The sequence below is a fragment of the Mirounga angustirostris genome, unplaced genomic scaffold, assembly GCF_029215605.1.
Source record: "Mirounga angustirostris isolate CCGP_5_RB_7025 unplaced genomic scaffold, mMirAng1.0.hap1 SCAF_7, whole genome shotgun sequence".
NCBI classification, from domain to species: Eukaryota; Metazoa; Chordata; class Mammalia; order Carnivora; family Phocidae; genus Mirounga; species Mirounga angustirostris.
Window position 1 is genome coordinate 41,695,200 of NW_026991715.1, and position 14,691 is coordinate 41,709,890.

Sequence of the window (14,691 nt, forward strand, 5' to 3'; positions counted from 1 at the left end):
AGAAATAGTGTTACAGTAAGAGAAGCTGTAATAAATTCTGCCATAAGGAATTACATTTTTGAATAATCTTAAATTTTGTCTTCAAAGTGCTGTTATTTTCCAAACAACAAATTTTAATTTCATGACAGTTTACATGTCTTCTTTGAATTCATCGGTACTTTTTATAATTTTACTCTTTAAATTGAATATTAGAATTAGTTTCTGATAGGGAAAACTAGAATTTTGATTTTAGGTGTATAATAGTTGAAGAAAAGGTATTAGAACTAGTTAGGTTTTACTTATTCTCTCTAAGGGAAAACAGTAATAAAGTTGGCTTTGATCATTATTTATATAAATATTTTGAAAAGATTATGTGTAAAATTAAGGAAGATTTTGTTACTGTGTTAGATGAGTGACTATCTTGAAATTAAGTTAGCCACCCTGTGACATTTTGTCTCCCAATATGTGACCTCAGGCAGCATTTTGTATCTCCATGTGTATTTTTCTTTATCTTTAAAAATGAATAGTTTGCAGAGCACCTGGGTGGCTTAGTACATTGGGCATCTAATTCTTGATTTCAGCTCAGGTCTTGATCTTGGTCGTGAGTTCAGGCCCCACACTGGGCTCCATGCTGGGTGTGGAGCATCCTTAAAAAAAAAAAAAAAAAAGAACAGTTTGCATAAGATATCTGCATTCTTTTTTTTTTTTAACATTTTTTTTTTTTAAGATTTTATTTATTTATTTGAGAGAGAGAGAATGAGACAGAGAGAGCACATGAGAGGGGGGAGGGTCAGAGGGAGAAGCAGACTCCCTGCCGAGCAGGGAGCCCGATGCGGGACTCGATCCCAGGACCCTGGGATCATGACCTGAGCCGAAGGCAGTCGCTTAACCAACTGAGCCACCCAGGCACCCAGATATCTGCATTCTCATAAGGTTGACCATGTCATGATTTTGTTGTCATTAACTTTGTTCCATCTGGGTATAGAGCAAGTAGGAGTTAAGCTTTGGGATTGGAAGTTACTCCTGAAATACGTAAATGAGTTTAGAGATAATGAAGCCATTTGTTGGGAGAAACAAGTTCATAGGTTTGGGGGCACCTGGGTGGTACATTCCGTTCAGCATCTGCCTTCAGCTCAGGTCATGATCTCAGGGTCCTGGATTCAAGCCCCGCATCAGGCTCCCTGCTCTGGGGATTCTGCTTCCCTCTCTCCCTCTGCCCCTCTCCTGCTTATGCTCTCTCTCTCAAATAAATAAAATTTCATAGGTTTGTGATGGCTGTTTTGGTGAATGATCTGTGATTAATCCCACTGAGGAACTTCTTAAGGATATTTAGTTTGTTACTACTATTTTGATACATTACCATCTTCATTAGTAATTATAAGATTTGTTTTTTAAGTATTGTCACACTTGTTATCTCATTTGATCCCAATTTAATAAGCGTTCATTGACCACAGACACAAAATCTCTGTGCTTACTCATTTGATGAATAGCAGAAAGCAGATAATGAAAATAAAAGGCAGAATAGTATAAATACTTTAGTAAAGATATAAGTAAAGTGCATTTGGAGCACAGAGGAGGAAGAAATTATGTCTGAGCTATTAGAGATGGCATCTAATTAGGAAGATAATTTAAAATTTTTAAAGGAACCTTGGAGAATGAGTAGCATTCATTTGATGGAAATTTACTGCTGGAGGAGCAGCGATATGCAGCAGGCCCAGAACATTTCAGGTAAAAAGTGAAATCTTTTAGAAATATTGAAGTTAATCACAGAAAATGGTTAAAATATGGATTTGAGTATATTCAGTCTAGGTATCTAAACATGTGAAAGCACTGGTAGGTGTTCGAAGATTAGTTGGTTGATTGGTTTGCTTGGGTTTAGTTTGGTTGTTTGCTTTTTTAATCTGTTTATTTTTGAGGAAGAGATTGATCTGATCAGAAGTTACTGTATTGACAGTGTTTGAAGGATATTGAAAGAGATAGCATAGTAGATACAAGTTTGTCAGTTAAGGAGACAACTCTTTTTGGGTGAGTCGGAAGGAAGATGGTAATAGAATAAGGGTTCAGATAGAGGATACTGAAGAACTAGAATGGACAGTCTTGTTGGGAAGTTGGGGGGAGCTTTAGTGATGATAAGATTTCAAACTTAGGTATGTGAAAAGTTGGCTGTATTGAGCCAACAGTATTAAACTGGATAAAGTTTGCCTCTCATTCTGTGTGTTCCCCCCACCACCTTATTTTAAATATACAGTGAAGTAAAGCTTGGAATTTTAACCTTGACGAAGATTGCATGGGTATTATTCCTTTGAGCCTGACAAGAACTCAGATATGACTTACAGGCTTTTATATTTTCTATTTCACCACCTTTAGCCATGGGAAAACTATAAAATGCTTGCCTACCTCTTCTCCCTTCCAAAGACACACACTATTTTCTTTGAAATAATTATTAGTAACATAGGTATGATCTTCCTTGAGAAGAACTTGAAAGGATAGTCTTCATTTAAACTTCTGACAGCTGTTAAGTTCTGTTTTTCGTGTACGATGAAAAGTGTGGCCATAAATGCTAAATGTTGTGGTTCCATTCATACTTATATAACCCATGGTGGAAAAGCCTTTGCCAGTTTACTCATTCCATAACTTGTCTGTATCTAAGAGAGTATTGCTAGGGCAGAATATTTTTACTTGTAGTGTACTGAATCGCTATATATTTCTTTCACTGCAGGTTTTACATTACTTATATGTTTGTTTTTTCAACAGTTTTACTGAGATATTATTTATATACTGTACTGTTTAGTCAGTGACTTTTAGTAAATTCACCATCACCACAATCGATTTTAGAACATTTTCATCCTCTCAGAAGGAAAAGGAAACTTTTGTCACTCCACCCTGTGCTCCTATACCCTCAATCCTGAACAGCTACTAATCTACTCTCTATAGATTGCCTATTCTGAAGATTTCATAAAATTGAATTGTGATATGGTGTTTTGCGACTGACTTCTTAGCATGTTTCCAGGCTTTAAGCATGTTGTGTATATTAGCTCTTTGTTCTTTTTTGTGATTGAATAGCATTCCATTGTACAGATACATGACATTTTGTTTATCCATTCATGAATTGATAGACATTTGGATTGTTTCTACCTCTGGGCTATTATGAATAATGCCCCTATAAACATCGATGTCTGAGTTTTTATGTGGACATAGTTTTCATTTCTCTTGGGAGTGAAATTGCTGGATCCTGTGGATACCATATAACCATTTAAAGAACTGCCAGGTTGTTTTCTAAAGTGGCTGCACCATTTCGCATTCCCATTAACAATGTATGATGGTTTTTATTTCTTCACATTCTCACCAACACTTAATATCTGACTTTTTGATTACACTCAGTATATAGTGGTATCTCATTGTGGTCTTGATTTGTATTTCCCTGATGACTAATATTGCCAAGGATCTTTTTATGTGCTTATTGGCCATTTGTATATTCTTTGGAGAGGTGTTTTCAGCTCTTTTGCCCACCCACATTCAAAATGAGTTGTCATTTTATTACTAAGTTATATGAGTTCTTTATGATATTTGATTTCCAGATATTTATCTCCCATTTTGTGGATTATTTTTACTTTCTTAATAGTGTCCTTTGAAGCACAAGTTTTTAATTTTGATGTAATTCAAATTAAATCTTTTTTTTTCCTTGTTACTCATGGTTTTGATGTCATATATAAAAATTAACTGCCAACATCAAGGTCATGAAGATTTACCTCTGTGTTTTCTTCTAAGACTTTTTTTTTTTTTTAATGCTACCATGCAATGAAACTTTCATTAACATTTTGAACAGCTATTGAGAAAACCAGTGATTCAGCTATTACTGAAACTGGTAATTTCTAAACTTAAATTGGGGCAAATGGCTATAGTGCAGAGCAATGCCATCATTGGGCACTATGAATTCAAGACTGAAGAATTAACAGCCACCTCTCAGGTGGAGAACCAGGTGGAGAGTTGACTCTTTCTGGATATTGTAATCAGAAAGAGTGCGGCCATCTTCCATCTGCTTGCTGGCAAAGATAAGCCTCTGCCGGTCAGGGGGGATGCCCTCTTTATATTGGATATTCGCCTTCACATTTTCAATGGTGTCACTGGGCTCCACCTCCAGGGTGATGGTCTTGCCGGTTAGGGTCCTCACGAAGATCTGCATGCCACCCCTCAGGTGCAGAACCAGGTGCAGGGTCGACTCTTTCTGGATGTTATAATCAGAAAGAGTGCGGCCATCTTCCAGCTGCTTGCCTGCAAAAATGAGCCTCTGCTGGTCAGGGGGGATGCCCTCTTTATCTTGGATCTTGGCCTTCACATTTTCGATGGTGTCACTGGGCTCCACCTCCAGGGGGATGGTCTTGCCGGTTAGGGTCTTCACGAAGATCTGCATTTTGACCTGTTAGCGAATGCAAGGACACTGGATGCAATCACGTCGACTCACCCAGATGCCAAGACACCGACACCTGACAATGCCAGCCGCTCTTCTAAGAGTTTTATAGTTTTACCTATTATATTTGGGTCCCTGATCCATTTTCAGTTAATTTTTGTATGTGGTATAAGGTAAGGGTCCAGCTTCATTCTTGTCCTAGCCCTGGTTACTGGAAAACTCTTTCCTCATTAAATGATCATGTCATCCTCGTCAAAACTCAGAAGATCGTAGACTTTATTTTAGACTTTCAGTTCCATTCCATTGACCTCTATGTCCGTCCCAGTGCCGGTACCATATGGTCTTCATTTACCATATCTTTGTAATTAAGTTTCAAAAAAAATAGATTTATGAGTTCTCCAACTTTGTTCTTCTTTTCAAGATTGTTTTGGCTATTCTGGGATCCTTACAGTTTCATATGAATTTGATTATCTGCTTGTCAGTTTTTACAAAGAAGTCAGTTGGGATTCTGAGAGGGCTTACACTGAATCTGTATATCAGCTTGAAGAATATTGCTGTCTTAACATAATTGAGTCTTTCAGTCATGAACACAGCGTGTTTTCCCTCATATTTACAGACTTTTTTTTTTTTTTTTAAAGATTTATTGAGAGAGAGCGCACGCAAGCTTGGGGTGGGAGGCAGAGCATACTCCCCGCTGAGCGAGGAGCTGGACATGGGGCTCCATTTCACAACCCTGAGATCATTCATGACCCTCGCTGAAATCAGGAGTCGGTTGCTTAACCGGCTGAGCCACCCAGGCGCCCCTTATTTAGATATTCTTATTTGGTAATTTATTGTTTTTCAAGTATAAATTTTATACTTTTTTTCTGTATACAAGACCATGTTGTATCTGCAAATAGAGATGATTTTCTCCCTTTTCAATGTGGATGCATTTTAGTTCTTTTTTTGCCTACTTGTTATGGCTAAAACCTCAAGTACAATATTAATAGAGCTGATGAGAGCAGATATCCTAGTCTTTTTCCAAATTTAGGGGGGAAACATCCAGTGTTTATCCATTATGAATGATGTTAGCTCTGGGTTTTTAAGTGTCCTTTACCAAGTTGAGGAAGTTTCTTTCTATTCATAATTTGTTGAGTATTTTTGTTATGAAAGATTGTTGTATTTTGTCAAATGCTTTTTATGTACCTATTCAGATAATCAGGTAGTTGTTTTTAATTCCATTTGGCATTTATTTTGATGTGGTATATTAGGTTAATTGATTTTTAAATGTTAAATCAACTTTGGATTCCTGGATAAATCCCACTTGGTCATGCTGCATTATTCATTTTATTTGTTGCTGGATTCATTTTGCTAGTATATTGCAGAAGACTTTTGCATCTACATTCACAGGAGATACCAGTCTATAGTCTTCTTGGGATGTTTTTGTCTGGGTTTGGTTAACAGGTTAGTGCTGGCCTCATAATGAATTTGGAAGTGTTCCCTTCTCTTCTGTTTTTTGACAAGTTTTTGAAGAAATGGTATTAATTTTTTTTTAATTGGAAGACTTTGGCAGTGAGAACACCTGGGCCTGGGCTTTTCTTTGAGTGTAGTTTATGATTATTAAGTCAGTTTTATAGGGTCTGTTCAGATTGTTTATTTCTTCTTGGGTCAATTTCAGTGATTTGCTTTCTTAGAAATTAATCCATTTCATCTTAGTTACCTAATTTACTTGTATATAATTGTTCATGATATTAATTTATAATCCTTTTTATTTCCAGAAGGTGGTTAGTAAATGTCCCCTCCTTCATTTCTCATTCTAATAATTTGAATCTTTCATCTAGCTAAATGTCAGTTTTGTTGATCTCAAAGAACCAGCTTTTGGTTTCATTGATTTTTCTATTTTTCAATTTCATTAATTTCTGCTCCATTTTTGTTAATCCTTATATCTGCTAGCTTCAGTTTTAGTTTTCTGTTCTTTTTTTATTGTCTTAAGGTAAGAGGTCAGGTTATTAATTTGAAATCTTTCTTGCAGTTTAATACAGGCATTTATGCCTGTAAATTCCCCTCCAGGGTAATAGTTTATCTGCATCCCATAAGTTTTGGTATATTTTTCTTCATTTTCATTTACTTCCAAGTATTTTCTGATTTCTCTTTTGATTTCTTCTTTGACCCACTGGCTATTTAAGAGTGCATTAATTTCTATATATTCATGAAATTCCCAAATTTCTGTTTTTGATTTCTGATGTCATTCCTTTCTTGTTTGAGAAATAATTGGCATTATTTCAGTCCTTTTGAATTTATTGAAATTTGTTTAATGGCCTGACATATGGTCTATCCTGCAGAATGTTTATATACAGTTGAGAAGAATGTATATTCTGTTTTGGGTGAGATATTCTATAGATGTCTGTTAGGTCTGGTTCGTTTATGGTGTTGTTCAAGTCTTCTGTTTCTTTTCTTGCAGATCTTTTGTCTATTCGTTCTATGCATTAAAGTAAGGTATTGAAGACTCAACTATTATTTTTGAATTTCTGTTTCTCCCTTCATTTCTGTCAATTAAAGTGTGTCTCCTATAGACCGCATAGTTGGATCTTTTTTAATTCAGTCTGAAAAATCTCTGCCTCTTTTTAGGGTTCCTTAATCAGTTGGTTAATCTATTCACATTTAGTGTTATTGATATCGTTGAATTTGTGGCTGTCATTGTGCTTTTTGTTTTCTATAGTTTCATTTCTTTTGTTTTTCTAGTCTTCCTTTACTGCTTTCTTTTGCATTAAGTGCTTATGTTCTAACATAACATTTCAGCTTTTTTTTTTCAGTTTATTTTAATGATTTCTTTCTCTACTTTTTATATTTTTTTCTCTACATCTCTATTTTTTGTTTTTTTCTTAGTGGTTTTTAGGGCCTTTCATATCCAGTATTCCCATGTTAACTTAATAGAATAAGTTTCAGATTTATACTGAATTCCAATGAGATGTAGAGACATTATTCCCATATACATTTGTTCCATTTTCCCTCCTTTTGTCATATAATCTATGTTACAAACCCAACAATACATGCTATAATTGTTACTTAATATGATTTTATGATTTATAAAGAAGCTTAGAGAAGAAAGAGCAAGTATTTATAGCTTTTGTGTATTAATCTCATTATTTATCATTTCTGGTTTATTTTATTGGATCCTATGGATTCAAGTTACCATCTGGAGTTTTTGCCTTAGCTCAGTACAACTTTGCTCCTACCCACCTCCTTTGTGCCATTATTGGAAAATATACTACATTCCTATATGTTGCAGACTTAACAATTCAATATATATGTATTATTTCATTTTTAAATCATTTAGTAGAAAAAGAAATAATTTTTATACTGTCTTTTATAGTTACATAATTACCTTTACCAGTGCTCTGTTTATTCATGTAGATTCAGATTAATGTCTAGTATCACTTGCTTTCAGCCTCAAGAATTTCTCGTATTTTTTATAAAGTGGGTTCTGCTAGCAACAGATTCTCTGTTTTTATATGGGAATATCTGTTTTTGAAAGATAACTTTGGTGTATTTATAGATTCTTGGTTAACAAGTGTTTTTCTGTGAATATGCCAATCCACTGCCTTCTGGTCTCCATTGTTTTTGCTGAGAAGTTTCTGCTGTTAATCTTATTGTGGTCCCCTGTAAGAGGGGAATCTTTTTTTTTTTCCTCTCGCTGATTTCAAGATTCTCTCCTTTGTTTTGGCTTTCTGCATTTTTATTATGATGTGTCTCTGCTCATCTCTTTATATTTATTTTACTCAGAGTCCATTGAATTTCCCGAGTATGTAGATTAATATTTTTCAGCCATTATTTCATCAGATATGTTTTCATCTCTTTTTGTCTTCTCCTGGTACTCACTTCTCCTGGTACCCATACTTATGGGTATATTATTGTACTTATTGGTATGCTGCATTTGTCTGAGGTTCTGTTCATTGTCTCCTTTTTTATTCCCCATTTTTGGGGTTATGTAATCTATCAGGCTGTGTACAGATGTGCTGCCGCTTTCTTCTGCTACTTCAGATCCCTTGAGCCCCTCTAGTGATTTCTTTCATTTCAGGCATACTTGTACTTATGAATTCAAGAATCTCCTTTTTGGTGGTTTTTATCACATCTATCTCTTTATTGCTATTCTCTATTTGATATGACATTGTTATTTTACCTTCCTTTACTTCTTTAATTATGATTCCCTTCGTTGTTTGAAAATATTTATCCTGGCTTCATTTAAGTCTTTGTTTAATCCAGTATCTGGTCACTCTCACAGGCATTTTCTTCTGTTACCTGCTTTTTTCTGGTACTTAGGTCTGGAATCATACTTTTCTGTTCATGTCTTACAATTTTTTCTTTGAAATTGGACATTTTAAATAATATATTGTAGTACTCTTGGAACTGGTCCCTCCTTCCCTCCCCTCACACAGGTACATTGTTATTTGCTTGTTTATTAGTTTAGTCATTAGCTCAATTGAGTGAAGTCTGTTCCATCCCCACTCATAACCTTCTCCCTTTTGAGTGACACTTTAGGACCTGTGGACTACATGAAGCATGGAGGCAGTATCCTCAAATCTTTTTTTTTTTTTTAAGATTTTATTTACTTAGCATGTATGGTGGGGGTGCTGAGAGAGAGGGAGACCAGCAGACCCCTGCTGAGTGGGGAGCCCCACGTCGGGCTTAATCCCAGGACCCTGAGATCATGACCTGAGCTGAAATCAAGAGTAGGATGCTTAACCAGCTGAGAGACCCAGGTGCCCTAAGCATCAGGTCTTTATAGCTCGCCTCTCCCAGCATGACAGCAATGCCTTAAAGGCAGGGTAAACAAGGGCAGTTGAGGCCCCAGTATTCTTAGCAGTACCACACCTAAGATAGAGTCTCTGGCCAACCATTGATGGCTGGGCAGAAGAAGGGTGTCCCCACCACTCAGCCTCACTTGCCCAGAACTTTTGCTCATTAGTGGGTGGGAGCAGGAGAAGAAATGATGCCATCCTATGCCTTCTGGAAAGATTGCCCTCCAACTAAGAGCTGCAGGGAGAGGGAGGCCTACTGTGTTTTTGCTTCACTAGTCTGCACTTTTTGTCTTGCTGAGCTAGGAGAAATGAGGTGGGAGTGATCTTGGTTTAGATATCAGACTTATGTTGTTCCTAATGAATTGTGTGGACTTCTTGAATAGATGTTTCTTCACTTGCTATGTGCCCTTAGAACCATTTCCAGAGACTTTACATGGTTGGTTTTTTGGAACTTTCTCAAGTTTGCTAGGGAGCTGGGTGTGTGATGCGCTACTCATGCTGTCATGCTGGTAATTGATCTCAGGTTTTATATTTTTAAGGGAGAAAAATTATACCTAACATAATTATAATTACATTTGCACACACATACATAGTGAACAAGTTTTTAAGTGATTTACCTCTCTTGGTCCTTAATCCATGTATAAAAGTAGTGCCAGCTGATGAGAATTCTTTTAGGCAAATAATGAAATGGGGAGTAGAGAAGAACACATTTCACTTTTTTTTTCTGCTTAAATTGGTGGTGAAACTGATTTCTCCACTGAGTTGCTTACATTTGTTCACTAAAAACATGAAATACTTTTTTTATTGATTTTGTAATCTAGGCCAGAATACTAATACAGAGATTTTTGTGGTTAATAGGGTTTGGTGTAGAGACAGGAAAAATACACACTAAGGAAGAAGATATTTGAAGCATTTTAAAGAGATAAAAATGTGATTGTCAATATTTATTTTATATTGTTTCTTTACATTCTACAAACTTGAAATTTTCATCAAAATTATATTTTAATCTGATAATTTCCACTTATAGTATGGAATTGGCCACATTTTAAAAGGAATGAAAAGTTAGGAAAAAGAAAGTTCAATTATATGTTTAGGAAGTTAAAAATAAGGACATAGGTGTAAAAATTAAAAGAATTTATACTAGGACAATCATTAAGCCAACTAGAATATTTAGTAACTATTTTCTTATGTGAAGGATGACATTGTTGATACACCTTTACCACAGTGTAGAGCTTAGAAGTAGTTCAGTGAGAACGATTTTACAATCTTTTTTTTTTTCTTTTTGATAGAAAGCATGCAAGCAGGGGGAGGGACAAAGGGAGAAGGAGAGAGAGTCTTAAGCAGGCCTCATGCTCAGCACAGAGCCCAACTCTGAAATCATGACTTGAGCCAAAATCAAGTCAGATGCTTAATCAACTGAGCCACGTGGGCGCCCCGAATTATTTTATAATCTTTAAGAAATATTTTTAACAGCAAATTTCCACATAATGCCCCAATACAGAGTCTTTGAAGTGTGCTCCCATAGTAACACTTAAGGATATCTCTGTAATGTGAGTGATTTTGGTAGCTTTACATAGATATACTTGAGTTCCAGTGGTCACTTCTTTGATTGTTTTAGCTTACAGAGGAAGAATATTAAATTTAAAAATAAAATCTATAGAATTGGAACTAAACCCAACAAGACAGTTTTAGATTATCTAGATACATTACAGATTGTTCATAAATCGTAGATTATTTTTGTTTAAATACTCGTCACCTAACACTTTGGAGTTAATTCATTCATATCTTATACAGAGGGATTTTTCCCCTCCAGAAGCAAAGATAACAGTCATTGATTCTCCTTACAGTCTTTTGTCTCCTGGAAGATTAACAGTTGGGTCATAACTTCTTAGCTCATTGTTTTATAAAATCATTTTATATTGACTAAGCTTTGCATAAATACATAATCTTTGCAGCTACAGACTTAATTGAAAATACTATTCAGCTTTGGTTTGTGGATATACCAAAATGAATGTTTTGATGAAACTTATTTTAAAATAACCATATTTTGGGGGAAAAAAAGTATGTGGAGAAAAACACTGGGTTTTGAGGAATGGAGCTTATGTATTCAGAAATTTGAATTCAATAATTTAAGATAATTATGGTTGTATTTTTGGTTTGTATTTGGAAACGTATTTGTTAAGCGATTGGTAGTTTAGTGCAGAAATAGATCGTAGGTATGAGTTTGTCATTTCTTGAAAGTTTTTCAGTTTTGAACAGTAACTGTGCCTAGGGGATACCAAGCAGTTAATTCTTTGACGTGTTTGCTCCTCAATCAAAATAACTTTCCTTTTATCTATTTTATGCAAAAGGATCACTCAAATAATTGAATTAAAAAGACCAAAGAAAAATATCTTTTTGCTATTTTAAAGATACTGCTGTTAAGCAAATTATCATAAATTACAGATGTAATTAATCCTTGGATCTTGAGAATCATATTTTTATTAGAGAATATAAAAGACAAAAGTTTTTAAATAAAATTATATAAAACCATATTATAGAGGTGCCAGTGTACTAGGCAATAATCTACGTTCAGTATAATTTTCATGTTGTTTAATTAGGATAATTTGAAGATACAGTTTCATTTTCTGAAACTTGATTTCTTATGGTTTCTTTTTCTAATTCTATTATAATATTAAAATTTTAAACTAATCATTGGAAACTTAAAAGGGCATTTTATGTCAATGACTCATACTATTTTTTTTTAAGATTTATTTTAGAGAGAGTGTGAGCAGGGAAATGGGCAGAGGGAGGACAGCTCATACTATTTAAATTCATAAGTATCAAGTCTACAGCCATACCACCCTGAACACACACACACACAATCTCATCTGAATTCATAAGTATCAAGTAATTTCTATGTTTTCTCATCCAATGGAGCATGTTGAAGCATGAAGGACAGCCTTCATTTCATGAAATAAACATTTACTGTGCAGTATGTGCCATTCATAATGCTAAATGCTGAGAACATAGTCCCTGTACCAATTTAACTTAAAATTTGTGGGCCAGTATTTAATAATGAGCTTCTTTTATCTTATTTTCTTCTAGCCTAATTCTGGTGAACTGGATCCTTTATATGTAGTTGAAGTACTCCTGCGCTGTAGCAAAGAAAGTCTGAAAAATTCAGCTACTGAGGCTGCAAAACCAGCTAAACCTGATGAGAAAGGAGAGATGCAGGTTTGCACTGTATTTTTCATCTTCAGATTTCAAATATTTTTTGAATTATTTATAATCATTAGATTTCCTGAGTATGATTATAATGAACATACTATCTTGATTTCTAAGTGGGAAGATTTCAAGGCTTTTAAAGGTATGTTAAAGCCATCTAAAATATCAGAAGGGTGATTAATGAGATTAAAGCTCTGTTTCTATTATCAGATTGTGGTCAGGTAAATAATGAAGTGAAAGATAAAGAGAATTTAATAATATAAATTTTCACATGAAGTTGAATTTTACTTGAACTATAATGATGTTTTATCATTTTTGTGATGAAATAACTTTGCAGTTTTACATCATCCATGCTGTTTATTACATTCATATGAAATACTGAAGTAGTAATTTGATAATTAAAAACACTGCATAAGTTTCCTAAGTTGCAACCATTTAATTTACATGTGCTTTTAACAGAATTTTAGTTGAAGCATAGTTGACATATAATATTATATTAATCTGAGGGGTGCAACACAGCGACCAGCATTTATATATACTAGAAATGCTCAAAAAGGGGCACCTGGGTGGCTCAGTCGTTAAGCGTCTGCCTTCTGCTCAGGTCATGATCGTAGGGTCCTGGGATTGAGCCCCACATTGGGCTCCCCGCTCTGCAGGAAGCCTGCTTCTCCCTCTCCCCCTGCTTGTGTTCCCTCTCTTGCTTTTAACATAATAACCATGTTGCATGCACATGACAAGATTTGCATCCATCCATATTGTTGCACATGACAAGATTTCATTCTTTTTTATGTCTGAGTAATATTACTGTGTGTGTGTGTGTGTGTGTGTAACACATATTCTGTTCTTTATCCATTCATCTATTAATGGACAGATTGCTTTTATATCTTGGCTGTTGTATATAATGCTGTGATAAACATAGGGTGCATATATCTTTTCAAATTAGTGTATTCATTTTTTTAGGGTTGATACCCAGAAGTGGAATTATTGGATCATATAATATTTCTATTCCTAATTTTTGAGGAGCTGCCACATTGTTTTCCACAGTGGCTGTACCCATTTACATTCTTAACAACAGCACATGAGGGTTCCCTTTTCTCCACATCCTTACCAACACTTACTTCTTATCTTTGTGATACTAGGCATTCTTAGAGGTGGGTAGTGATATTTCATTGTGGTTTTGATTTGCATTTTCCTGACGATCAGTGACACTGAGCATCTTTTTTTTTTTTCAAATATGATTTTTTTTATTATGTTAATCACCATACATTACATCATTAGTTTTTGATGTAGTGTTCCATGATTCATTGTTTGCGTCTAACACCCAGTGCTCCATGCAGAACATACCCCTTTAATACCCGTCACCAGGCTAACCCATCCCCCCACCCTCCCCCTAGAACCCTCAGTTTGTTTCTCAGAGTCCATCGTCTCTCATGGTTCGTCTCCCCCTCCAATTTCCCCACCTTCATTCTTCCCCTCCTGCTATCTTCTTTTTTTTTTTTTTTAACATATAATATTTGTTTCAGAGGTACAGATCTATGATTCAACAGTCTTACACAATTCACAGCACTCACCATAGCATATACCCTCCCCAGTGTCTATCACCCAGCCACCCCATCCCTCCCACCCCACCCCCCCCACTCCAGCAACCCTCAGTTTGTTTCCTGAGATTAAGAATTCCTCGTATCAGGGGCACCTGGGTGGCTCAGATGGTTAAGCGTCTGCCTTCAGCTCAGGTCATGATCCCAGCGTCCTGGGATCCAGCCCCGCATCGGGCTCCCTGCTCAACGGGGAGCTTGCTTCTCCCTCTCCCTCTGCCTCTCTCCCTGCTCATGCGCGTGCTCTCTCTCTCTCTCTGTATCTCTGTGTCTCAAATGAATAAATAAAATCTTAAAAAAAAAAAAAAAAGAATTCCTCGTATCAGTGAGGTCATAGGATACATGTCTTTCTCTGATTGACTTATTTCACTCAGCATAATACCCTCCAGTTCCATCCACATCATTGCAAATGGCAAGACTTCATTCCTTTTGATGGCTGCATAATATTCCATTGTATTTATATACCACCTCTTCTTTATCCATTCATCTGTCGATGGACATCTTGGCTCTTTCCACAGTTTGGCTACTGTGGACATTGCTGCTATGAACATGGGGGTGCATGTACCCCTTTGGATCCCTACATTTGTATCCTTGGGGTAAATACTCAGTAGTGCAATTGCTGGATCGTATGGTAGCTCTGTTTTCAGCTTTTTGAGGAACCTCCATATTGTTTTCCAGAGTGGCTGCACCAGCTTGCATTCCTACCAACAGTGTAGGAGGGTTC

At 35.8% G+C, this 14,691-nt stretch overlaps 2 protein-coding genes across 5 annotated transcripts in view; one reads left to right on the forward strand and one right to left on the reverse strand.

Moving 5' to 3' along the window:
- MTREX (Mtr4 exosome RNA helicase) overlaps positions 1-14,691 on the forward strand; it is a 126,509-nt gene that overhangs the window by 58,043 nt on the left and 53,775 nt on the right. For all 4 annotated transcript variants that reach the window (XM_064596131.1, XM_064596133.1, XM_064596132.1 and 1 more), the window contains one exon: positions 12,253-12,381. In XM_064596131.1, the coding sequence (XP_064452201.1) occupies positions 12,253-12,381 (129 nt within the window). The remainder of the gene's footprint in view (positions 1-12,252; positions 12,382-14,691) is intronic.
- LOC123841159 (polyubiquitin) lies at positions 3,720-4,477 on the reverse strand. The gene has a single exon (XM_045870826.3). The coding sequence runs from the start codon at positions 4,388-4,390 to the stop codon at positions 3,929-3,931; it is 462 nt and encodes a 153-aa protein (XP_045726782.1). The 5' UTR covers positions 4,391-4,477; the 3' UTR covers positions 3,720-3,928.

Excerpts from the sequence above, each read along its gene's own strand:
- LOC123841159 (XM_045870826.3), bottom strand. The coding sequence starts at position 4,390 with ATGCAGATCTTCGTGAAGACCCTAACCGGCAAGACCATCCCCCTGGAG.